Source organism: Taudactylus pleione, unplaced genomic scaffold (genome assembly GCF_031769625.1).
Source record: "Taudactylus pleione unplaced genomic scaffold, aTauple2 ptg000738l, whole genome shotgun sequence".
Lineage (NCBI taxonomy): Eukaryota > Metazoa > Chordata > Amphibia > Anura > Myobatrachidae > Taudactylus > Taudactylus pleione.
This window is the reverse complement of record NW_028285140.1, coordinates 2294999-2322983: the sequence shown is the minus strand read 5'-3', so window position 1 is coordinate 2322983 and position 27985 is coordinate 2294999. Positions and strand designations below refer to the sequence as shown.

Genomic DNA, 27985 nt, shown 5'->3' with positions numbered 1-27985 from the left:
ATGACAACATGATGTTGACTAGCCATCTGCTGTCCACACGGTCAGCCATAAATCATAAGTAGTAAAATTGTATTTCTATTTACCTCACAAAATTAAGCATTTTTTTCTTACATATTTAGGGAAACATTGGGTATAGGGGTGTACATGCCCACATGGCACTGGTCACACCTATACAGCACTGGTCACATCTCCTCTGCTTCTCATAATAGGCCCTTGGTCATTTTCAGCTCCAGGCCCATGTGGCCCTCAATCCGGCCCTGGTTGACAGGGTCAAAAGGTCCACATACACGGATGTCTGCTCCCCGGTATATACCTCTACTTATCCATAAACTCCATCCATTTATCAGTGACCACAGAACTCACCCTGTCCCTGGTGTTGTAAGTATTGCCTGCTGGATGGCTCGGTGACACAATGGTATAAGTGACACAGTGGTATAATACAGGATATGTGGGGTGGCTCAGTGACACAGTGGTATAATATAGGTTATGTTGAGCGACTTGTGACACAGTGGTATAACACAGGATATGTTGGGTTGCTCGGTGACACAATGGTATAAGTGACACAGTGGTATAATACAAGTTATGTTGGGCGGCTCGGTGACACAGTGGTATAATATAGGTTATGTTGAGCGACTTGTGACACAGTGGTATAATACAGGTTATGTTGGGCGGCTCGGTGACACAGTGGTATAAGTGACACAGTGGTATAATACAGGATATGTTGGGTTGCTCAGTGACACAGTGGTATAATACAAGTTATGTTGGGCGGCTTAGTGACACAGTGGTATAATATAGGTTATGTTGAGCGACTTGTGACACAGTGGTATAACACAGGATATGTTGGGTTGCTCGGTGACACAATGGTATAAGTGACACAGTGGTATAATACAAGTTATGTTGGGCGGCTCGGTGACACAGTGGTATAATATAGGTTATGTTGAGCGACTTGTGACACAGTGGTATAACACAGGATATGTTGGGTTGCTCGGTGACACAATGGTATAAGTGACACAGTGGTATAATACAAGTTATGTTGGGCGGCTCGGTGACACAGTGGTATAATATAGGTTATGTTGAGCGACTTGTGACACAGTGGTATAATACAGGTTATGTTGGGCGGCTCGGTGACACAGTGGTATAAGTGACACAGTGGTATAATACAGGATATGTTGGGTTGCTCAGTGACACAGTGGTATAATACAAGTTATGTTGGGCGGCTTAGTGACACAGTGGTATAATACAGGTTATGTTGGGCGGCTCAGTGACACAGTGGTATAATACAGGTTATGTTGGGCGGCTCAGTGACACAGTGGTATAATACAGATTATGTGGGGCTGCTCAGTGACACAGTGGTATAATACAGATTATGTTGGGCGGCTCGGTGACACAGTGGTATAATACAGGTTATGTTGGGCGGCTCGGTGACATAGTGGTATAATACAGATTATGTTGGGCGGCTCGGTGACACAGTGGTATAACACAGGATATGTTGGGTTGCTCGGTGACACAATGGTATAAGTGACACAGTGGTATAATACAAGTTATGTTGGGCGGCTCGGTGACACAGTGGTATAATATAGGTTATGTTGAGCGACTTGTGACACAGTGGTATAATACAGGTTATGTTGGGCGGCTCGGTGACACAGTGGTATAAGTGACACAGTGGTATAATACAGGATATGTTGGGTTGCTCAGTGACACAGTGGTATAATACAAGTTATGTTGGGCGGCTTAGTGACACAGTGGTATAATACAGGTTATGTTGGGCGGCTCAGTGACACAGTGGTATAATACAGGTTATGTTGGGCGGCTCAGTGACACAGTGGTATAATACAGATTATGTGGGGCTGCTCAGTGACACAGTGGTATAATACAGATTATGTTGGGCGGCTCGGTGACACAGTGGTATAATACAGGTTATGTTGGGCGGCTCGGTGACATAGTGGTATAATACAGATTATGTTGGGCGGCTCGGTGACACAGTGGTATAATACAGGATATGTGGGGCGGCTCAGTGACACAGTGGTATAATACAGATTATGTTGGGCGGCTCAGTGACACAGTGGTATAATACAGGATATGTGGGGCGGCTCAGTGACACAGTGGTATAATACAGGATATGTGGGGCGGCTCAGTGGCACAGTGGTATAATACAGGATATGTGGGGCGGCTCGGTGACACAGTGGTATAATACAGGATATGTGGGGCGGCTCAGTGACACAGTGGTATAATACAGATTATGTTGGGCGGCTCGGTGACACAGTGGTATAATACAGGATATTTGGGGCGGCTCGGTGACACAGTGGTATAACACAGGATGTTTGGGGCGGCTCAGTGACACAGTGGTATAATACAGTATATGTGGGGCGGCTCGGTGACACAGTGGTATAATACAGGATATTTGGGGCGGCTCATTGACACAATGGTATAATACAGGTTATGTGGGGCGGCTCAGTGACATAGTGGAATAATACAGTATATGTGGGGCGGCTCAGTGACACAGTGGTATAATACAGTATATGTGGGGCGGCTCGGTGACACAGTGGTATAATACAGGATATTTGGGGCGGCTCAGTGACATAGTGGTATAATACAGGTTATGTGGGGCGGTTCAGTGACACAGTGGTATAATACAGTATATGTGGGGCGGCTCGGTGACACAGTGGTATAATACAGTATATGTGGGGCGGCTCGGTGACACAGTGGTATAATACAGATTATGTTGGGCGGCTCGGTGAAAAAGTGGTATAATACAGGATATGTGGGGCGGCTCGGTGACACAGTGGTATAATACAGTATATGTGGGGCGGCTCGGTGACACAGTGGTATAATACAGATTATGTTGGGCGGCTCGGTGACACAGTGGTATAATACAGGTTATGTTGGGCGGCTCGGTGACACAGTGGTATAATACAGATTATGTTGGGCGGCTCGGTGACACAGTGGTATAATACAGGATATGTGGGGCGGCTCGGTGACACAGTGGTATAATACAGATTATGTTGGGCGGCTCAGTGACATAGTGGAATAATACAGTATATGTGGGGCGGCTCAGTGACACAGTGGTATAATACAGTATATGTGGGGCGGCTCGGTGACACAGTGGTATAATACAGGATATTTGGGGCGGCTCGGTGACATAGTGGTATAATACAGGTTATGTGGGGCGGTTCAGTGACATAGTGGAATAATACAGTATATGTGGGGCGGCTCAGTGACACAGTGGTATAATACAGATTATGTTGGGCGGCTCGATGACACAGTGGTATAATACAGGATATGTGGGGCGGTTCGGTGACACAGTGGTATAATACAGGTTATGTGGGGCGGCTCGGTGACACAGTGGTATAATACAGGATATGTGGGGCGGTTCGGTGACACAGTGGTATAATACAGGTTATGTGGGGCGGCTCGGTGACACAGTGGTATAATACAGGATATGTGGGGCGGCTCGGTGACACAGTGGTATAATACAGGTTATGTGGGGCGGCTCAGTGACACAGTGGTATAATACAGGTTATGTTGGGCGGCTCAGTGACACAGTGGTATAATACAGGATATGTGGGGCGACTCGGTGACATAGTGGTATAATACAGTATATGTGGGGCGGCTCGGTGACACAGTGGTATAATACAGGTTATGTGGGGCGGCTCGGTGACACAGTGGTATAATACAGGATATGTGGGGCGGCTCAGTGACACAGTGGTATAATACAGGATATGTGGGGCAGCTCAGTGACACAGTGGTATAATACAGATTATGTTGGGCGGCTCAGTGACACAGTGGTATAATACAAGTTATGTTGGGCGGCTTAGTGACACAGTGGTATAATACAGGTTATGTTGGGCGGCTCAGTGACACAGTGGTATAATACAGGTTATGTTGGGCGGCTCAGTGACACAGTGGTATAATACAGATTATGTGGGGCTGCTCAGTGACACAGTGGTATAATACAGATTATGTTGGGCGGCTCGGTGACACAGTGGTATAATACAGGTTATGTTGGGCGGCTCGGTGACATAGTGGTATAATACAGATTATGTTGGGCGGCTCGGTGACACAGTGGTATAACACAGGATATGTTGGGTTGCTCGGTGACACAATGGTATAAGTGACACAGTGGTATAATACAAGTTATGTTGGGCGGCTCGGTGACACAGTGGTATAATATAGGTTATGTTGAGCGACTTGTGACACAGTGGTATAATACAGGTTATGTTGGGCGGCTCGGTGACACAGTGGTATAAGTGACACAGTGGTATAATACAGGATATGTTGGGTTGCTCAGTGACACAGTGGTATAATACAAGTTATGTTGGGCGGCTTAGTGACACAGTGGTATAATACAGGTTATGTTGGGCGGCTCAGTGACACAGTGGTATAATACAGGTTATGTTGGGCGGCTCAGTGACACAGTGGTATAATACAGATTATGTGGGGCTGCTCAGTGACACAGTGGTATAATACAGATTATGTTGGGCGGCTCGGTGACACAGTGGTATAATACAGGTTATGTTGGGCGGCTCGGTGACATAGTGGTATAATACAGATTATGTTGGGCGGCTCGGTGACACAGTGGTATAATACAGGATATGTGGGGCGGCTCAGTGACACAGTGGTATAATACAGATTATGTTGGGCGGCTCAGTGACACAGTGGTATAATACAGGATATGTGGGGCGGCTCAGTGACACAGTGGTATAATACAGGATATGTGGGGCGGCTCAGTGGCACAGTGGTATAATACAGGATATGTGGGGCGGCTCGGTGACACAGTGGTATAATACAGGATATGTGGGGCGGCTCAGTGACACAGTGGTATAATACAGATTATGTTGGGCGGCTCGGTGACACAGTGGTATAATACAGGATATTTGGGGCGGCTCGGTGACACAGTGGTATAACACAGGATGTTTGGGGCGGCTCAGTGACACAGTGGTATAATACAGTATATGTGGGGCGGCTCGGTGACACAGTGGTATAATACAGGATATTTGGGGCGGCTCATTGACACAATGGTATAATACAGGTTATGTGGGGCGGCTCAGTGACATAGTGGAATAATACAGTATATGTGGGGCGGCTCAGTGACACAGTGGTATAATACAGTATATGTGGGGCGGCTCGGTGACACAGTGGTATAATACAGGATATTTGGGGCGGCTCAGTGACATAGTGGTATAATACAGGTTATGTGGGGCGGTTCAGTGACACAGTGGTATAATACAGTATATGTGGGGCGGCTCGGTGACACAGTGGTATAATACAGTATATGTGGGGCGGCTCGGTGACACAGTGGTATAATACAGATTATGTTGGGCGGCTCGGTGAAAAAGTGGTATAATACAGGATATGTGGGGCGGCTCGGTGACACAGTGGTATAATACAGTATATGTGGGGCGGCTCGGTGACACAGTGGTATAATACAGATTATGTTGGGCGGCTCGGTGACACAGTGGTATAATACAGGTTATGTTGGGCGGCTCGGTGACACAGTGGTATAATACAGATTATGTTGGGCGGCTCGGTGACACAGTGGTATAATACAGGATATGTGGGGCGGCTCGGTGACACAGTGGTATAATACAGATTATGTTGGGCGGCTCAGTGACATAGTGGAATAATACAGTATATGTGGGGCGGCTCAGTGACACAGTGGTATAATACAGTATATGTGGGGCGGCTCGGTGACACAGTGGTATAATACAGGATATTTGGGGCGGCTCGGTGACATAGTGGTATAATACAGGTTATGTGGGGCGGTTCAGTGACATAGTGGAATAATACAGTATATGTGGGGCGGCTCAGTGACACAGTGGTATAATACAGATTATGTTGGGCGGCTCGATGACACAGTGGTATAATACAGGATATGTGGGGCGGTTCGGTGACACAGTGGTATAATACAGGTTATGTGGGGCGGCTCGGTGACACAGTGGTATAATACAGGATATGTGGGGCGGTTCGGTGACACAGTGGTATAATACAGGTTATGTGGGGCGGCTCGGTGACACAGTGGTATAATACAGGATATGTGGGGCGGCTCGGTGACACAGTGGTATAATACAGGTTATGTGGGGCGGCTCAGTGACACAGTGGTATAATACAGGTTATGTTGGGCGGCTCAGTGACACAGTGGTATAATACAGGATATGTGGGGCGACTCGGTGACATAGTGGTATAATACAGTATATGTGGGGCGGCTCGGTGACACAGTGGTATAATACAGGTTATGTGGGGCGGCTCGGTGACACAGTGGTATAATACAGGATATGTGGGGCGGCTCAGTGACACAGTGGTATAATACAGGATATGTGGGGCAGCTCAGTGACACAGTGGTATAATACAGATTATGTTGGGCGGCTCAGTGACACAGTGGTATAATACAGGATATGTTGGGCGGCCCAGTGACACAGTGGTATAATACAGATTATGTTGGGCGGCTCGGTGACACAGTGGTATAATACAGGATATGTGGGCGGCTCAGTGACACAGTGGTATAATAAAGGATATGTTGGGCGGCTCAGTGACACAGTGGTATAATACAGGATATGTGGGGCGACTCGGTGACATAGTGGTATAATACAGGATATGTGGGGCGGCTCAGTGACACAGTGGTATAATAAAGGATATGTGGACGGCTCAGTGACACAGTGGTATAATAAAGGATATGTGGGGCGGCTCAGTGACACAGTGGTATAATACGGATTATGTGGGGCGGCTCAGTGACACAGTGGTATAATACAGGATATGTGGGGTGGCTCAGTGACACAGTGGTATAATAGAGGTTATGTGGGGCGGCTCAGTGACACAGTGGTATAATACAGGTTATGTGGGGCGGCTCGGTGACACAGTGGTATAATACAGATTATGTTGGGCGGCTCAGTGATACCCTGGCATTGTGTGCAGATGCTATGTGCGACTCTTAACTAATCTGGGTAAAAAGAGCACAAGACTGAGGACCGCACAAGTGAGCCGCGCCACACCGCCCCACGCATCGCTGCGCTTACTCTGTGACTTTACACTAATTCCTTTGCAACAAAAACGCTCATCCTGAATGCCAGGTACACGATACGCTACTCTGCATGCAGCTGCGATACGAATATGATGCTAAATTCAGAACAAAGTATGAAAGTCTGGGACATGCGACCTGTAGCTGCGCGTCTAAGTCGCCATATGACGCAAAAAGGATGGGTGACTGAGGACGCATGTATATATACTGCAAATACACCCATGCAGCCACACTGTTACCTCCATGCTGTTATGTGACCTTGTGTTGTGTACGTTGAGTGGGGAGACCCCCAGCTCTCAGACAGGCAGGGTCTGTGGTACGGACAAGCACAGATCAGTCCTCTGTCAAAGCCAGAGCGACCCAGCAAAGGTAATCCGGCCTAGCAACCACCGTCCCACGTATCTACCCACGTACGCCCCCTGCAGATGGGCCGCTGACACAACCCTGCACCCATTCTCGGAAGCGCCTCTATTTATAACCCCTTTCATATTTTTTAGCCTCAGGAAATCCACTTCAAAGTCTTAGCAGCGGCCCCTCTTCCTCGCCGGATGCCGTGAATCGGGGGCTTGTCTATCGCCGGGCGATGAGGCGAATAGACGGATTTCCCAGACCCCGACTGCAGCCCACAACAGAAGCGGAAGACGCCTTGGGGGGCCACTGAGACGTTCCCAGACCATGTTTTCTATACAAGTTTATGAAATGCAGAACAGAGTAACGTCAGACACGGGAGGATTCATGGGTCATTTGTGGGCGCAGAGAGAGACCGGCTGCAGCTTAATTAACACCGTGAGAAATGATTTCTAGGAAACTGCTCTCGGATATTTCAGGGAAGGTTCCGCCCATATTTCTGCAGATAATCGCCGCCATTAGTCTAATGATGGTCACTCAGAGGCGATACCAGTGAGACTGACCCAATGTAATTTACAGTTAGGGCTACACCCGGCTTGAAGGGGCAATTTTCCACCCAGGCAAAACCATATTGCGCATGCACAGGGGCAAATTTATACCGTGCGGACAGAATGGCTGCCTCAACTACAGACGATAGTAATCCTTAAAATGGACACACACGTAAGGGTGGGATATAAACACGGGACAGGTTCTACCCATCTTTACACCCACAACTAATTCCACAAGCCCCTGCCACGTCCCCAGATGCTGCCGCTGGCACGCGGCGAGGAGTGGGTCACTTACCCAGTATAGCACATCCGTCCAGCCCTCCATGGTGATGCATTGGAAGACAGTGAGCATGGCGAACGCAAAGTTGTCGAAGTTGGTGATGCCATGCTTGGGCCCGTCCCAGCCAGAATCGCAGACGGTCCCGTTGGGGCAGTGGCGGCCATTATTGCTATTGAGAGCGCAGGGTGAGGGCTCTTCTTCCGTGGGAACATCTGTACAGAGACAATGAGATGATTATACAGGGAACGCGCGGCAGGGAGAGAGGTGCGCGGGTCCTGTGACAGCCGGTGTGGCTGACGCGTTTCTCTATTATTGCCTGACATTTATTACCAAACACCGCGGAATAACCAGACCGGAAAAAGACATTTCACACAATAGTGAACAGCGCTCTATAGATATATAATGTGCATTATTTTAGTACACGTGTGGTTGAGCTGAACAATTGTCCAACGCGCTGTGCTCGGGATTGATGGGAGACTTGTCGTACGTGTATCCTATATTAGATTTATCACACAGCGATGTAATGATATCATGTTATAATGAAATATGCTTCCCAGCCTATAGCGCATCCAATGACAGCTAATTATCATTACCTGAAATAACTGCTAATTCAATTATCACAAACGCCTGGATTATAAATGACAGAGCAATCTACATATGATCATTCACAACATGGCATAAACATACTGTAACCCATAGCAACCAATCAGAGGTTAGTGGTACCTTATCACCTGCACCCAACGGAGGCAGCCAGTGTGCAGCCTAAGTCTACAGGGAAACAAAAACAACATTGAGGTACGAGGCACAAGTCACCTCATACCTCCATGGTGCCGCAGTTTCCTTGTTAATCAATAAGCTGCATTGTTATGGACATTGGATCGGTGCACAATATGGCCCCTAATGCTGACTAGGTGACAGAGGCACATTACAAACGCCTTACACGTCTTAACCATACATACGTGTTTCACCCACGCGTTTCGCCATGACAATCTTACCGTGATTCCTTAGCTAGAACAAACTGTCAGATACATAAAGATATATTATTTTGTATTCAGAGAATCTCGTATTAAGGAACCAGGAGCAGCCCCAAGACATGACTTCTAGATTGCTAGACTGATCTCCGTTCCTGTACTCAGTTGCTGACAGGAACAGCCTTCGTGCACAGCAGTGTGACTACGGTTCTCCTCTCACCTTTGTTGGCCAGGTAGTAGCAGGTCTTGTGCATTTTCCCCATAAACAGCTCCAGGCCGATGATCGCGTAGATGATAATCACAAACAGCACCAGCAGCGCGATGTGCAGCAGCGGAACCATGGCCTTAATGATGGAGTTCAGCACCACCTGGAGACCTGCGCACAGAAGGCGGAAACGTCACCCACGTACCGTATATATATCACAGCGCACACCTTTATATACAAGCACCTGGCAAATGAATGCGTTCAAAAAGCGCGTATTTAGACGTGAGACGGATGCATCTAGCGCTGCGCCAGCAGGATAAACGCCAGGAGTATTTACTTACATCCAGACACACTTAGCGGCATATTTACTAAAGGTCAATTTTTTTTTTTAATTAATTTAAGATCGATCAACATCGCTGTTATGTGTCACACACTCATTTACTAATACTTAAAAAACAAATCAAAAAATGTCTGTTAGCAAATGTGTGATTTAGCCCCAGAAATACAACAACGATTCTGATCAATTATAATCGGCCTTTAGTAAATATTACACTCAGTCAGGTTATAAGATAGCTAACATTTGTTTTGCTAGCAAAAGGCACATTTGCCATTAGGGTGGATTTAATTAAAAAAAAAAAAACATCTTCTATCACAATGCGAGTACTGTAATCCTGAGTATGAATGAAGATTGCAAAAGAAATGAAAATTCTAAATTAGGGTTGGGTACAGGATGCCAGCGCCCGGGATCCCTGCGTTTAGGGTTAGGATACCGACACCAGTCAGTCGGTATCCAAACCCTCCCCCTCTCCCTACCCCTAACCCTCCCTTCCTGGTGCCTAAACCTAACCCCCTCCCCGCAACCTAAACCTTCCCCCTTAGTGCCTAACCCTGGACCCCTAGTGCCTAACCCTAAACCAGGGATGGGGAACCTCAGGCCCGGGGGCCGTATAAGGCCCCCGGAGTAATTTGGTCTGGCCCTCTGAGCTTTTTTATGCTAGCAGGGTGCCAAGAATGGCACTCTGCAGCCAAAATCTTTGCAGCAGAGGCGTCTGGAGCATCCTTAGGACGCTGCAGAAGGTCACACCGATGCCCTTACAGCTCCCCGGAGGATCTGGAGGATGCTCCGGGCATTGTAATTGTGGCCCCACCCCTGTGTGACATCACACAGAGGAGGCGTGGCCTGCACCAGGCCCGCGAATAATGTTATATATATCAAAATGGCCCTCAGCAGAAAAGAGGTTCCCCACCCCTGCCCTAAACCAACCCCCCCTAACCCCCGATACTTACCTTCGGAATGCCGGCACCCGGATTCTGACAGGTGCCGGGATTCTGGCACCGAAATTCTAAGCGCCGTAATCCCCGCAGTAAGTATTATGACAGCATCCCCTAAATTACACCTACATATCATATAATACAGACACGAGCAAGGCAGAAAGCACCTAGAGAGCTTCAGAGGGGAATCAACAATCGGCCAATCAGAATCGGCAGCTAGTGCTGGTTACGTCATCGCCACCGCCATCTACAAAAAGCAACGTCTAGCTGCCATAAACGCATCATTCTTACACCTCAATATACATTAGTGTCCATTAGGGCGGTAACTATGGGTGGGCGAGCTGCTACCTAGGGCGCAGGGCCGAGTAGTGGGCACCATCACCTGTATTTGGCATGCAGGTCACCTGAAATGGCACCTTTCAGCCTAGAATGCCGCTGCCTGGAGCATTCTCAGGAATCTCGGTTTACCCTTAAACCCGGCGGAAAGCTGCCACAGAGCCGCACGTTGAAGGGACAGGGCTGGAATAAGGGCACATTATGGCCGTGCTATAGAGCTGATGCCCGTTATAAATGGATTAATAATACAGGTTTAACATTATTTATCAATGAGTTATCATATGCAACAATTTTTTTAATTTTAAATGGTGCTCCAGCCAATCAGCTCCCAACTGTTATTTTGCAAACAGATGGCAGTTGGGGGCTGATTGGCTGGAGCACCGTTATCGTACACAGTGAAAACTTGTTGCGTATGATAAAACTCGTAGATAAATGGGCCCCTATGTTTGGGATTTTCACATATTTGTCCGAACCAAGAACTGCAATAAAATAAGCGTAATTGAACTTGTGCCTTGCGTTATAATGTATCATTCGTACAGGTCGTTTCACCGACTCCAGACGATGTCACACGGGTTGCTGGTCTAATTGCTGATAATAGGTGCAGAATTATACCGAACTGATCTAGTACAATACTTACAGGGGATGACGCAGAGCTGCAGGAAACCGGTCGTATGTTGCGCCAAAGAACACGCATGGAGGAATGCACATATTTCGCCCACATGCAGAATTATACGCATCTCCATATATGACTGCGCCTATGTGTGCGCCCGGCTTACTCCTAGTCACCATTGTCAGACCGTACCTGCACCTACACCAGTGCTAACGCGCCCTCACTGAACTTTGTCACATCGCTCCTTTACGGACCAGCTTAGGCCCGTATTCAATTTGAAGCATTATGTCCGGATCCGCGTTGAGTTTCCGCCGATGACGTCATTATGGCCTGTTTTGGTTTTACCCCGTATTCAATTTGAAAGACTTTCCGCCTAGGCGGAAAGTCAATGTGATAGGCGGTAAAGTATCGCCTATGAATGGCAGGCGGAAAAAAGTGCAGAATTGGGGTTTTGGGGTGCAACATTGCGGGAACCCCCATGCAGCCTTCAGACAGTCCCCCAAAGGTAAACTGTCAAAAAGTTTTGTAAAAAAACTTAAGGACACCCCAAAAACTTACTTTGAAAAAGGGGGCAAAAAAAAAATGTTGGGGTACAAACTTAAAAACTAGCGAACTTGACTCTGGGGGGGGTCCCCAAATATGGCCCAAGTGTTTTTTTTATTGCAGGTGTTTGCGGCAGGTAGATTTTTCACGATTTTTTTCAACTTCACTTTTTCAACTTTAAATATGCTGACCCCCATTTTCAAGTACCCAAATGTGCTGGGATAAGTTATTTTCTGGAAAAAATACTCCTGAATACTATTCTGCATCAGGTATAGAAAAACGCTATTTAGCAGCTATTGAGCCTGTTTAAAAACACCAAATACCTTCAGCAAGCCAAATCGGGGGGTACCATAGGGAACCCCCATGTCACAGCATCATTTGGGGGGTGTCAGGCTGATTTCCCCAAAACTGACAGGACTTTCCGCTTGTTAAAGTATCGTCGGGTCCCGTTTACGCGTACTTTCAAATTGAATACGGGGTAAAGCGTGCACGGGCGCGATACTTTTCCGCTCCAATACAGGCGAAGTCAGCGTTAAGTCTGGGCCGCGTTAACTTAACGCGGCTCGGCTCAAATTGAATACGGCTCTAAGCCTCTTTCGTCGTACGTCAGAGCATTTACAGTGCAGAAAAAACACAAGGGGGCATATTTACTAAAGTGAGAGTTTTCAGAAGTGGAGACGTTACCCATTGCAACCAATCAGATTCTACTTAACATTTAACCAGCACCTTCTAGAAGATAATAGCTAGAATCTGGTTGGTTGCTATGGGCAACATCTCTTCTAATAACTCTCACTTTAGTAAATATACTCCAAGGCGCGCTCTGCAAATTGATGTACGTGTAACCCTGCGCTAGCCCAACGGTGTTATCTACATACATGTCACACGTAGATACCGATAAACAAGCGAGATGCACAGGTTCTGTCTGACAGCTGCCGGATTATCGGGGCCTATGAGGCACAGCCGGGGTACGGCTATGAGGCACAGCCGGGGTACGGCTATGAGGCACAGCCGGGGTACGGCTATGAGGCACAGCCGGGGTACGGCTATGAGGCACAGCCGGGGTACGGCTATGAGGCACAGCCGGGGTACGGCTATGAGGCACAGCCGGGGTACGGCTATGAGGCACAGACGGGGTACTGCTATGAGGCACAGGACAGTAAAAGCCGGTCATTTAGTGACCACATCTCCAAGGTAACTTATATCAGCAGGGCTGTCTCCTCTACTGCTAGTTATATACAGAAAGACCCTCAGCGCTGCCTCAATCTACCACTTGCCAATGCTCCGGACCCTCTGTTACTATACAATGCCCCCACTATAATCCGCAGAGTGAATGTCCGCCATGGTCCCCACAGTAAAGAGCAACGAAACTTCAAAATGGTGTGTGTGCCCCTTTAAGACGAACCTATATGGTCACATTCTAATCCCAATTCCCGGGAAACGTTTTATAATTATATCTTTTACCATCTGCCGATGACAATCTGGGATCTAAAGTTTAGAGCTGAAATCTACGGCACAATTGACCACGTCTTACATTAGGAAACAGACAATACAATGAGCCCCACTTGCCGCTGAGCTGATCATTATGTTCCTTAGAGTCTCTGGGAATTTAAACAGGATCGCCCAGCGTTCGGCCTGGAATAGCGGCCGCCGCTTCCGCCATGAACGGCTTTGTTTGTCGGGGACGGGGATTTTTCTGAAGCAGGAAAGCTGGATAGGAGCCCACAGCTAAATGATGCTGCCATGTACTGTCTGTCATCTGCAGCGGGCACCCGAGTGCAAAGCTTGGCACCAGGATACATTACTGCTTAATTAGTGAGCGCCGCATGACAAAGATGACACGTCCTATCGCTGCTGGGAATGTCTGGGCTGGCATTGCTACCACAGAGTGGCGCTGGGTGCCAGTCTCACGGGGAGGAGGCAGAGCAGGGCCACAAACGGCGTATGTCTTCTGTATATGGAAACACTGTGCAGGCAGAACGATCAGGTGTCTACAAGAGTCTTGCACAGCGGTCATTCTCACCTGAGTGGTGGTGACCTGGAAACACCCTCCGAAATGGTTACCTGCCTACACAGAACCAGAATACAGACTATCCCAGGGGACGGTTAAAACATTGGGCAGTACTGTCTCATAATTGGCTGTGCAAGATGACACACAGCAGTCACAGCCAATCATAAGCCAGTATAACAGTAAGGTAATCACCTGTATTATGGATATGTTTTTTTTTTTTTAAAGGGGCAGCATGGCTGACAACATATACCGGTGCTTCCAATCACAACCAGAATACATACTGCAAAGTTCTTGGCTACTGGCTTTAAGTTTTCGTTTAAGGATAAAAAGCTCAAATAGCAAAGCATAGCATTTCAGTTAGCTCCTTCTAGACTGCAGTGCTGCACTAGTCATGTACTTTTGTGGGAATCCATCAAACAATATTAAACATGTGTGTTACCTAGAAGACCGCAAGACTGTTACTCAGACAAGAGTGGCTTTTATTGGGGTTGAAAATTAAAATACAACAACGCTCAGTCAAGCTATGAGATCTTCAGATCTGTCTACTTACTAGGAACCCCGGAAACCAGTCGTAGAGGTCTGAGCACTCTAAATGCTCTCAGCGCCTTCACATCAAATCCAGCTCCTTTTCCCCCAAGAGCGCTGCCACCATCAGCCTTCGTAGCTTGCTCTAAAATTGCGCTGAAAAGCCTGAACGGAAGAATAAAAATGCATATTACACACATAACAACTACAATCACACAAATACACAATGCACATTACGGGAGCAAACACGCAACGCTTTCAGCTGTCACATCTAATAAAACATCCGGAGGTCCCCTTACACGTATCACGTATACAGATACATTCGGTGCTCTGGAGCAGTAGCCGTCTGTCACCCAATGAGGTAGCAGGGCTCCTCACAGTGACTGATGTAACAGGTTACTAGTTAAAAAGCTTTGCATGGGCAGCAATACCAACAGTGACTCCTGTAACAGAGCATCGTAGAATCTTATGGCAGGGGAGAGGCATTCGGGGCATCTGTAAACCCTGCACTTACCACTGTCTTTATGTCATTAAATGATCCTCCGAAAAAATGAGGCGCACTTGCGCAAAAGTAGGTGTCTAATCTCATGAACAAGCATTTATTCCCGGGTAATGAAATATTATTATTATATATTTATATGGCGACACAAAGTGTAGGGACTTTCATTTATTACCATGTCTAGCAGTGCTCCTCGTGGTGTCTGTAGGGGGAGCTTAGTAAACATGTCTGTGTGCATGAAACTCCCCTTATTACCTTGTCTAGCAGTGCTCCTCATGGTGTCTGTAGGAGGAGCTTAGTGAACATGTCTGTATGTATAGAATTCCCTTGTCTAGCAGTGCTCCTCATGGTGTCTGTAGAGTGAGATTAGTGCACATCTGTTTAGAATGCCCTTTGTTACCTTCTCTAGCAGTGCTCCTCATGGTGTCTGTATAGTGAGATTAGTGCACGTCTGTTTAGAATGCCCTTTGTTACCTTCTCTAGCAGTGCTCCTCATGGTGTCTGTATAGTGAGATTAGTGCACGTCTGTTTAGAATGCCCTTTGTTACCTTGTCTAGCAGTGCTCCTCATGGTGTCTGTAGGAGGACCTTAGTGAACATGTCTGTATGTATAGAATTCCCGTGTTTAGCAGTGCTCCTCGTGGTGTCTGTATAGTGAGATTAGTGCACGTCTGTTTAGAATGCCCTTTGCTACCTTGTCTAGCAGTGCTCCTCATGGTGTCTGTAGGAGGACCTTAGTGAACATGTCTGTATGTATAGAATTCCCGTGTTTAGCAGTGCTCCTCATGGTGTCTGTATAGTGAGATTAGTGCACGTCTGTTTAGAATGCCCTTTGCTACCTTGTCTAGCAGTGCTCCTCATGGTGTCTGTAGAGTGAGATTAGTGCACGTCTGTTTAGAATGCCATTTGTTACCTTGTCTAGCAGTGCTCCTCATGGTGTCTGTAGGAGGACCTTAGTGAACATGTCTGTATGTATAGAATTCCCTTGTTTAGCAGTGCTCCTCGTGGTGTCTGTAGGAGGAGCTCAGTGAACATGTCTGTATGTATAGAATTCCCGTGTTTAGCAGTGCTCCTCGTGGTGTCTGTAGGAGGAGCTTAGTGAACATGTCTGTATGTATAGAATTCCCTTGTTTAGCAGTGCTCCTCGTGGTGTCTGTAGGAGGAGCTTAGTGAACATGTCTGTATGTATAGAATTCCCGTGTTTAGCAGTGCTCCTCGTGGTGTCTGTAGGAGGAGCTTAGTGAACATGTCTGTATGTATAGAATTCCCGTGTTTAACAGTGCTCCTCGTGGTGTCTGTAGGAGGAGCTTAGTGAACATGTCTGTATGTATAGAATTCCCTTGTTTAGCAGTGCTCCTCATGGTGTCTGTAGACCCTAGAATAACCTATATGTTGCTGTGCACTGTTCGCGCCCCACATTTACTTCTGATTAGCCTGACTCACAGCCCGGGGCAGGTCAGTCCCCCTGGGGTGTAACTCACCCTACAACTACGATGATGAAATCCAGCAGGTTCCAGCCGTTGCGGAGGTAAGCGTTGGGGTGGAAGAGAAGTCCGTATGCAATGACTTTTAGGAAAGCTTCCACTGTGAAAATGATGAGGAATAGATATTCTACCCGCTCCTGCAGGGAAAGACAGGAATATAATGTTACATTGTTATAATGGACGGAAAAAAAATATGTAGAAATATTTGGTAAACAAAAGTTATTATATAGAAAAACGTCACCTACAATTCTGCATTCAAGGAAAGGCTAAACATCTGGCTCTATTAACCAATGAAAGTAACAGGACAGAGCCACCTAGTGTTCATATTATCAGGAAACATAATACACAAGTGGTTCCCAAACTCCGTCCTCAAGTCACCCTAACAGTCCAGGTTTTAAGGCTATCCACGGCTGAGCACAGATAGTTAAATCAAATGAACTGAGGTACTAATTAAGTCACCTGTGCCCAAGCATGGTTATCCTTGAGTACGGGAACCTCTGCTAAGGGCTTATTTAATATTATGGTGCAACCAATCAGAGATCAGTCTTCATTTCCATTGACTGCAGCAGACTGATAAACGCTGACCTCTGATTGGTAGCTGAGGGTCACGGCGCGCAATTGCTGTCCGCACAATGTTATTCGTTAAGTCCCTACGATCTTGAGATTATTATAACTAAACCAACACTGCCCACTAGCTGTAAGCCAGTCCCTGCAGATCATCGCACAAATCACATTGAAAATAATAACAATACATTATTATTTATTTATTACCAGTTATTTATATAGCGCACACATATTCCTCAGCGCTGTACAGAGAATATTTGCCCATTCACATCAGTCCCTGCCCCAGTGGAGCTTACAATCTATATTCCCTATCACAGACACACTAGGGTTAACTTGTTAGGAGCCAATTAACCTACCAGTATATTTTCGGACTGTGGGAGGAAACTGAAGCACCCGGAGGAAACCCAAGCAAGCACAGGGAGAATATACAAACTCCACACAGTTAGGGCCATGGTGGGAATTTAACCCACAACCTCAGCGCTGTGAGGCAGTAATGCTAACCACTACACCATCTTTGCTGCCCTAATATATATTTTTAAATGATTTAGATTATCCATGATCTATGATTATTTGTATAATGTCAGCATTATCCACATAATCCTATTGACAGCTCACTTTCACAACACACGTGTAGATAAGGGAAGACACAGAACGCCCCAGCACTTACACAATCAAATCCACTTTCCGAACTGATTGAGGCATCAGTAACGTTTAACGGTCGATCGGCCAGAGGCCACGGCGCGGGAAGTGGAGGATAAATCCCAGGCTGACACCCTCAAGTGCCTCATCAAACAAACAGGAGCCAGTCACTGCTCTCCCTATTGATATCCTATTTATCTTCCTGGCGCAGGCACGTGATCCAGTACAATATATTGATTACGTGGGAAATGCACAGTTACAGCCACTTGCGCACAGGGCGTTAGGAGATTTTACAGTCGATGAGCCGGCAAGGCCGAAGAATAAGGGGCATATTTACTAAAGTGAGAGACTTTAGTAGTGGAGTTGTTGCCCATAGCAACCACTCAGATTCTAGCTATTATCTTCTAGAAGGTGCTAGTTAAATGTTATGTAGAATCTGATTGGTTGCTATGGGCAACATCTCCACTTCTAAATACTCTCACTTTAGTAACTATACCCCTAAGGTCCGTATTCAATTTGGGAGCGAAAAGTCCATGCTGGACTTTTCGCTCCACATCGGAGCTTTTCCTGGGATAAAGTATCGGGCGCGTGCCTGCTTTATCCCCGTATTCAATTTAAAATCAGCGAAAACGGGACCCGGCGAATTGGGATCTACGAAAAAAAATGGGAATTTTCGGGAAATAATTGTAGGAGCCCCTAAAGATGTCCAGACCTGGGGGATCACTATGGGTACCCCCGTTTTTGCCTGCAAAAGAAAGTTGGGTTTTTAAATAGTCTCGGCAGGTGTTTTTTCCAGACATTGAAGAAGTGATTTTTTTCGTTTTTTTAAGTGGTCCCATTAAATTTGGGGTACATGAAAATGGGTACTAGCATATTTTTAAGTCCCTAAAGTAATTTTTTTTTAAATTCTGCAAAAAAGCACCTGCCGCTAATATCTTATTCTAGAAAACACCTGCCGCATACTTACAGAACACCCCTGAACCTATTTCCCTATTATTAAACACTGTTTCCACTTTTTTGTTTTCACCCCAAACTTTGTATTCATTTTTTTGGGGTGTCCCTATTTTTCTTTTAAACTTTTTTTTGACAGTTTATTTTTAAATGACATTCCCAGGGGTGCAGGCTTAAGAACAATAACCCCAATTCTGCACTTTTTTTCGCCATGTAAAACATGGTGAAAACTTATCCCCCTTGTTTTTCAAAGACTGTTCGAACCTGCGAATAGTCTTTGAAATTGAATACGGGGATAATTGAAACATGCGAATATTACGTTATCGGCGATAATTTATCACCGATTCCGACTTTTCGCATCCAAATTGAATACCCCCCTAAGTGTCAGATCAAAGGTAATTACCAATTGCATCAATAGCGGATTACATTGAAGGGTAAAATCTAAAAAAAACATTCACAGATACAGATCAATTGCTGCAAAATATTACATTCATCGCAACATGGAAGCAAATGGAAATGATACTCCACAATGCTTTACAATACCCGCAGAGTACCTGGTTCTAACTGGGGCCTGCTAGTGCCAGATCTAATAGCCCCCAGCGGCCGCCGACTCTCGCCTCTAGCGCCCAGCACTAGGTGATGAGAGAAAGTCGCATTTGTGTTGTCTTAACGGTTTTAAAAAATAATAACTAAACAAAAGAATCTATTATTAATCTGTAGTAAATCAATAACTCATTTTCTCATTTTAACAATCCTACAAATAGCTGGGAGGAGGGGTAATGACTGAATGATGGTCACACCACACGGTAACATTTCACTTGCGTCTTAATAAAACATTTGGGAATTCGGGAGACGTTTGCTGAGATAATGACTGAAGTTTGTGAGCTGGGAATGAGGAATGAATACCAGCACAGAGCGCAAATGGTGAACTTGACAAAAAATAGTATTAATAATAACGTGAAGTTGCTAAAATGGTTTAGAAATTAACGCCAGCCAAAGGCCCAACTGCGATTGGCAGGCACGGCGAGGTTTCGGCGAGACAGTCGCTAGGTTTAAAGCAGCAATTTGTTTTCTGGCAAAAGCCAGGCTGGTTCTGTAAGAGGCTGCGCCTGGGCCACATAAAAACGCTTGTGTGACTACAGCGCAACGATAGCAGCCGCAAATCTCCCCTTTTATTCCACGTGCGTGTTGTGCATTGTGCGCCAGGGCCTGGATGACACAAGTTTATAAGCACAGGCTGTATATATATATATATATATATATACACACACACACATACACATATATATATATATAATATATATATACACTATACTGGAAGCTTTCGCTTGTATTTAGCATAGTCTCTGCTGTAAGTGATTACACTGACTACTCACGAAAATAGACTCTGCATAGGTCGACACCAATTGCCCAACAGTCAAGAGGTCGACAGGGACAAAAGGTCAACACACAAAATGTCGACCTATGTTTAGGTTGACGAATACAAAAGGTCGACATGGGAATGGTCGATGCACAAAAAATGGTCAACACTTTTTTTTATTATTATTATTTTCGTCAGGGCTAGGGTTAGGCACTAGGAGGGACGGTCAGTGTGGGATTCCAGGCTCAGAGCTGGATATGTGAGGAGGTGAGTGGTAACCAATACTGATATACTGGTGAGGTTGGGGAGGGGGGTTCCAGGCTCAGAGGTGGATATGTGAGGAGGTGAGTGGTAGCCAATACTGATATACTGGTGAGGTTGGGGGGGGGTTCCAGGCTCAGAGGTGGATATGTGAGGAGGTGAGTGAGTGCCAATACTGATATACTGGGGAGGTTGGAGTCAGTGTGGGGTGGGGGGTTCCAGGCTCAGAGCTGGATATGTGAGGAGGTGAGTGGTAACCAATACTGATATACTGGTGAGGTTGGGGAGGGGGGTTCCAGGCTCAGAGGTGGATATGTGAGGAGGTGAGTGGTAACCAATACTGATATACTGGTGAGGTTGGGGAGGGGGGTTCCAGGCTCAGAGCTGGATATGTGAGGAGGTGAGTGGTAACCAATACTGATATACTGGTGAGGTTGGGGAGGGGGGTTCCAGGCTCAGAGGTGGATATGTGAGGAGGTGAGTGAGTGCCAATACTGATATACTGGTGAGGTTGGGGTGGGGGGTTCCAGGCTCAGAGGTGGATATGTTAGGAGGTGAGTGAGTGCCAATACTGATATACTGGTGAGGTTGGAGTCAGTGTAGGGAGGGTGGTTCCAGGCTCAGAGGTGGATATGTGAGGAGGTGAGTGGTAACCAATACTGATATACTGGTGAGGTTGGGGAGGGGGGTTCCAGGCTCAGAGGTGGATATATGAGGAGGTGAGTGGTAGCCAATACTGATATACTGGTGAGGTTGGGGGGGGGGGGATTCCAGGCTCAGAGGTGGATATGTGAGGAGGTGAGTGAGTGCCAATACTGATATACTGGTGAGGTTGGGGAGGGGGGTTCCAGGCTCAGAGGTGGATATGTGAGGAGGTGAGTGGTAGCCAATACTGATATACTGGTGAGGTTGGAGTCAGTGTGGGGAGGGGGGTTCCAGGCTCAAAGGTGGATATGTGAGGAGGTGAGTGAGTGCCAATACTGATATACTGGTGAGGTTGGAGTCAGTGTGGGGTGGGGGGTTCCAGGCTCAGAGCTGGCTATGTGAGGAGGTGAGTGGTAGCAATACTGATATACTGGTGAGGTTGGAGTCAGTGTGGGGTGGGGGGTTCCAGGTTCAGAGGTGGATATGTGAGGAGGTGAGTTAGTGCCAATACTGATATACTGGTGAGGTTGGAGTCAGTGTGGGGTGGAGGGTTCCAGGCTCAGAGGTGGATATGTGAGGAGGTGAGTGGTAGCCAATACTGATATACTGGTGAGGTTGGAGTCAGTGTGGGGTGGGGGGTTCCAGGCTCAGAGGTGGATATGTGAGGAGGTGAATGAGTGAGTGCCAATACTGATATACTGGTGAGGTTGGGGAGGGGGGTTCCAGGCTCAGAGGTGGATATGTGAGGAGGTGAGTGAGTGCCAATACTGATATACTGGTGAGGTTGGAGTCAGTGTGGGGAGGGGGGTTCCAGGCTCAGAGGTGGATATGTGAGGAGGTGAGTGAGTGAGTGCCAATACTGATATACTGGAGTCAGTGTGGGGTGGAGGGTTCCAGGCTCAGAGGTGGATATGTGAGGAGGTGAGTGAGTGCCAATACTGATATACTGGTGAGGTTGGAGTCAGTGTGGGGAGGGGGGTTCCAGGTTCAGAGGTGGATATGTGAGGAGGTGAGTGAGTGCCAATACTGATATACTGGTGAGGTTGGAGTCAGTGTGGGGTGGAGGGTTCCAGGCTCAGAGGTGGATATGTGAGGAGGTGAGTGAGTGCCAATACTGATATACTGGTGAGGTTGGAGTCAGTGTGGGGTGGAGGGTTCCAGGCTCAGAGCTGTATATGTGAGGAGGTGAGTGAGTGCCAATACTGATATACTGGTGAGGTTGGAGTCAGTGTGGGGAGGGGGGCTCCAGGCTCAGAGGTGGATATGTGAGGAGGTGAGTGAGTGAGTGCCAATACTGATATACTGGTGAGGTTGGGGAGGGGGGTTCCAGGCTCAGAGGTGGATATGTGAGGAGGTGAGTGAGTGCCAATACTGATATACTGGTGAGGTTGGGGAGGGGGGTTCCAGGCTCAGAGGTGGATATGTGAGGAGGTGAGTGAGTGCCAATACTGATATACTGGTGAGGTTGGGGGGAGGGGGGGGGGGGGGAGTTCCAGGCTCAGAGGTGGATATGTGAGGAGGTGAGTGAGTGCCAATACTGATATACTGGTGAGGTTGGGGAGGGGGGTTCCAGGCTCAGAGGTGGATATGTGAGGAGGTGAGTGCGTGCCAATACTGAGATTTACGCTGTAGCATTACACGCGGCGCTGAGTGTGAGAGGCAGGGCACCACACTACAGTGCATTCCGCATTGTGATCTGCAGCGGTGAATAATTATATCTGTAAATATGGCCATAAATACATGCAGACGCTTATAACCAGCAGACACGCCGACCGATCCTCACAGAGCTGCATATTATTTATTCATAAAGACTATTAACAGCTCATTAGTGCGTCCTCGGGAAATTAGGCGGGCAACGAATGTGATATTTATTTACGCCTGCCCAGCAGCGAGGCCCGGGGAATCCTGCGGGCACGATAGGGTTAAAGACACTGAAAACACCAAATCACCCACATGGGGCACACGGGCGGCTTTCCTGGTTCATCCATTATATGTACACACACATGTATGTAATACTTCCCCCATATAGGGGCAGTAAGAGACACTACAGTATTTATCTTCTGTCGTTCTCATAATACTTATTGTACGTGTAAATATTAGAGCGTTTCTGCTGCCATTATTCAATAGAAATAATAAATAAATCTAAGTTATGGCAAAAACTGTGATTGTATAGTCTTCACTCTCAGGAGGTCATTCAGACATTCATTCGTTAAATGCGATCGCTCGCCCCCAGCGTATGCAAATTCGCCTAAGTGACGGCATGGCAGGCGCTCACTCGGAAAGGCATAAGCACGCCCACTTTGTGTTGGCGAGCGATCACTTTGTGTCTATAGACTCCCATTAGCGTATGTAGAGACGCCCACTAGCGCACGTCATCTCCAGGAAGTGTATTAAAACATTGGTACATCGAGGACCATCGGAATCGATCGCAGCGCTTGTGGTTGCCTTGCCCTACCGCAAGCACTACGAGGACTTCAGTGTAAATGACAGGCAGATTACGTGTACTATGACGCTGGCTGATAATTAAGCACGTCTCTGAAACGGCGTTGCTACACTCAGGCACCCCTGCGTTCGCACCTCCACACCACCGTTATTAGTGTCCTGCCCCTGTTACCACCCACAAACGGCCTCTTCTGTCACTTATTACCCTGGGCTGACTCTGCTGGGCGAGCGAGCGGATTCCAATTGCACCGAGTAGTTTGCACACGCGCAGAACGAAGCGTGTGCATGTGCGGTCGCTTGCGAGCGGCTCTGAATCAGGCCCTTAGTCTTTAGCCCTCTGTGGCAGCACTGAAGCCTATACAGGTATGTACTAATACTGCTTTTATGCCTAAATTCCCCGTCAGACCGGGAGGTTGGAACAGGGGGCCTGATTCAGACCCGCTCGCTAGGCTGCGTTCGTACGTAGCCTGCCGATGTTTGCAATCTGTGCATGCGTATAAGACGCAGTGCTCGTGCGCGAACTAGTCCGTGCGATCGGGAAGCGTTCGCACCCTGCACATAGACTGCTCGCTAGAATGAGTGACAGGACGAGCCGTTTGTGGGTGGTGACAGGGGGTTAGTCGATGGAAACGGGGATGTGGTGGTGCGAACGCAGGCGTGACTGAGCGTCTTAACGCAGAGGCGTGCATAATTAAGACGCAGCATCATAGTACACGTCACATGGCTGAATTACACACAGCAGCGATCGCAGTGTTTGCGGTAGGGTATGGTCAGCCACAAGTGCTGCGTATGGGTCCAATGTTACTCAATGTTACCGATTGTTGAATACACTTCCTGGAGATGACGTATGTTACTAAGGAAAAGTGGGCGTCTTAAGACAGGCTGGTGGGCATCTAAATACACACCGTGATCGCACGCCAAGACATAGTGGGCGTGCTAATGCCTTGCCGTGCAATCGCGGAATTTGCATACTTTGGCTGTGTGCAAACGCATCCAGCGAGCGGATCTGAATCAGGCCCTGGGTTCCAAACCGGATCAGACCCGGAATTTAGCCGGCGCCGACTCGCCATTCACACCGGAGCCAGGTCTGACCCGGCTTTTCCGGCGTGGAAGTGCACGCTTGGAGATGACGTAATCTCCAAGCGCCACTGAAGCCGGCTCGGCAGGCATGCGGCACGATCCGGGTCATCGTGACCCGGATCGCGCCATTTACACGTGTAATAGGGGACAGGGTTTCACTGGTTATTCCCGTGTTAAACCCTGCAAGTTACCTGGGTTGGAATGCCCGGTCACTCCACCTGGGAATCCCACCCTGTCCCCTATTACACGTGTACTATTGGAGATGCTGATCAGTAGTTGGGTGGCTCTAGCAGTGGTCTGTGCAGCATCTGTTTATTGCACACAAATAGGAAGAGATTCTGGGAATGGGATTCTGCTGCAATGCAGACTGGTGGGGGGGGGGGCTCAGCCATAGCTACTTAGGGTCACCTATTATTAAGCCTATGACAGTGACATCACATCCTACTGGGGACTATGTAAACTAAAGGAGTCAGTTTAATAAAGTCCTTTGTCCCCTACGATCCCGGCGGAGAGCCCTGTTCTGCTCTTATCAGGATATACCTATGTCTGCGACGTGCCATTATTAAATGATGAAAGGACGGTGTTATCTCATCTGCTGGAGGTAATTCTGAATCATGTGCACAGTGATGTCTAAGCTGTTATAGCGCAGAACCAGTGGTATTAGGAAGACTTGCAGATAACGTTGTTTGCTGAATAATTGATCATTTAATAAGAGCTTGTACAACTCATTGTCGCTCCAGCGCAGACTGAAGCGGCCGCGTCCCGCAGCCGATGAGACGGATTATTATTTCAGGTATTACGTTGTCTACAGTACAGTCTTTATTGCCAGATGTACTGCTACATGACCAGGTACATGAGTGAGGGGTGGGCCACATCAGAGACCCCCCGGGGAAACGTAGAATGTTACCAGTATTTAAGGGTGGCTCCCATCTCCCCAGGACTGTCCCACGCGCTCTGCTGGACAAGATATTACATGTTATATAGTATTTCTCCCACAGACACCTAGAATAGCTGTTATAGGCTCTCCTCCAGGAAACGCCTGAATTATATACTGAGATACATTAAACCTGAGCATTGTATTTATATTCACTGATGGACTCACTACTTAACATGGGCAATAAAAGACTATTACCCATTTGTTAGTACCCCTGAGGAAGTTTTAATGAACAAAACGTACTGGGTGCCCGCCAACACATCCGTCCCTACAGAGAAGTACAGGGCCGCGGATTTCAGCGACGCCTCACCCCTGGCGGGAGCCGTAAGTCCCGTGGGCGCTCCACCATCAGCCTGACGTTTGCGCAGCTAATGTCTTTTACAATGTATGGGCCTCAATTAGATTTTATACTGCGTATTAAACATATAAAGATTTTACACATGGCAGACTTATGTTTCTATATACAGAGATTGGTGTATCTCCACAACGTGACCGCTCAGTGATTCAAGATCAACTTGTTGGGATCAGAAAATCACACACGCACATACACACACACACATACACACACGCACATACACACACACACACACACTTACAGATTCCATGGCTAATGGGCCTAGTTATTAGCAGTAGGTGACAGGGCCCCGCGCTATATGGGCCTCCCCCTGCCTGGCACTGCCGCCTGACACATCTATATACATTGCTGACAGGACCTGAGTTATTAGCAGTAGGTGACAGGGCCCCGTGCTATATGGGCCTCCCCCTGCCTGACACATCTATATACATTGCTGACAGGACCTGAGGTATTAGCAGTAGGTGACAGGGCCCCGTGCTATATGGGCCTCCCCCTGCCTGGCACATCTATATACATTGCTGACAGGACCAGAGTTATTAGCAGTAGGTGACAGGGGCCCCGTGCTATATGGGCCTCCCCTTGCCCGGCACTGCCGCCTGACACATCTATATACATTGCTGACAGGACCTGAGTTATTAGCAGTAGGTGACAGGGCCCCCGTGCTATATGGGCCTCCCCCTGCCTGGCACATCTATATACATTGCTGACAGGACCTGAGGTATTAGCAGTAGGTGACAGGGGCCCCGTGCTATATGGGCCGCCCCCTGCCTGGCACTGCCGCCTGACACATCTATATACATTGCTGACAGGACCTGAGTTATTAGCAGTAGGTGACAGGGCCCCATGCTATATGGGCCTCCCCCTGCCTGACACATCTATATACATTGCTGACAGGACCTGAGTTATTAGCAGTAGGTGACAGGGCCCCGTGCTATATGGGCCTCCCCCTGCCTGGCACTGCCGCCTGACACATCTATATACATTGCTGACAGGACCTGAGGTATTAGCAGTAGGTGACAGGGCCCCCGTGCTATATGGGCCTCCCCCTGCCTGGCACATCTATATACATTGCTGACAGGACCTGAGGTATTAGCAGTAGGTGACAGGGGCCCCGTGCTATATGGGCCGCCCCCTGCCTGGCACTGCCGCCTGACACATCTATATACATTGCTGACAGGACCTGAGGTATTAGCAGTAGGTGACAGGGCCCCGTGCTATATGGGCCTCCCCCTGCCTGACACATCTATATACATTGCTGACAGGACCTGAGGTATTAGCAGTAGGTGACAGGGGCCCCGTGCTATATGGGCCGCCCCCTGCCTGGCACTGCCGCCTGACACATCTATATACATTGCTGATAGGACCTGAGTTATTAGCAGTAGGTGACAGGGCCCCATGCTATATGGGCCTCCCCCTGCCTGGCACATCTATATACATTGCTGACAGGACCTGAGGTATTAGCAGTAGGTGACAGGGGCCCCGTGCTATATGGGCCGCCCCCTGCCTGGCACTGCCGCCTGACACATCTATATACATTGCTGACAGGACCTGAGTTATTAGCAGTAGGTGACAGGGCCCCGTGCTATATGGGCCTCCCCCTGCCTGGCACTGCCGCCTGACACATCTATATACATTGCTGACAGGACCTGAATTAGTGCAGCTCTCGGTGCAGTATATTAATCCCACTGATGAAGGAAATGCAGCGAGGAGCAGTCAGAGCCGTCCATCAACCGGCCAATCTCCCAGACACATTCCCCCCTCCTCATACTCAGTACAGCCCCAGCTCGGCCATATGTTACCCGCTGCGAGAGAGGCTGCACCAGGCTAAGTGCCAACGTTCTCCTATATAACCGGCACATTCATCACAGCGGTGCCCAGGGTCTGCGTGTTCCCACTCTATCATATATATATATGAATGAAAGTAATGAGACTGCCTGTTGTTCTGTCCCATAGGTAGACGTGGCAACGCTATGCTGGTTATTGTGAAGCTCATACATCGATGTGTCTGACCCTGCGGTTGGACTGCCGTAGTCGTCTTTGTTTGGTCACAGCCAGTGTAAGATCTTCGTACGTTTCGTCATGGCGGACGAGGAAGACGTGTCTGAGATTACGTC

At 47.8% G+C, this 27985-nt stretch overlaps 1 protein-coding gene across 3 annotated transcripts in view; it reads right to left on the bottom strand.

The window, feature by feature from the left end:
* The window catches only part of LOC148477190 (voltage-dependent L-type calcium channel subunit alpha-1C-like), a 477994-nt gene that overhangs the window by 31057 nt on the left and 418952 nt on the right, over window positions 1-27985 (bottom strand). For all 3 annotated transcript variants that reach the window (XM_088457088.1, XM_088457087.1, XM_088457089.1), the window contains exons 4-7: window positions 16638-16777; window positions 14684-14823; window positions 9380-9535; window positions 8204-8400 (exon numbers count right to left, since the gene is read on the bottom strand). In XM_088457088.1, coding sequence (XP_088313214.1) covers window positions 8204-8400; window positions 9380-9535; window positions 14684-14823; window positions 16638-16777 — 633 coding nt within the window. The remainder of the gene's footprint in view (window positions 1-8203; window positions 8401-9379; window positions 9536-14683; window positions 14824-16637; window positions 16778-27985) is intronic.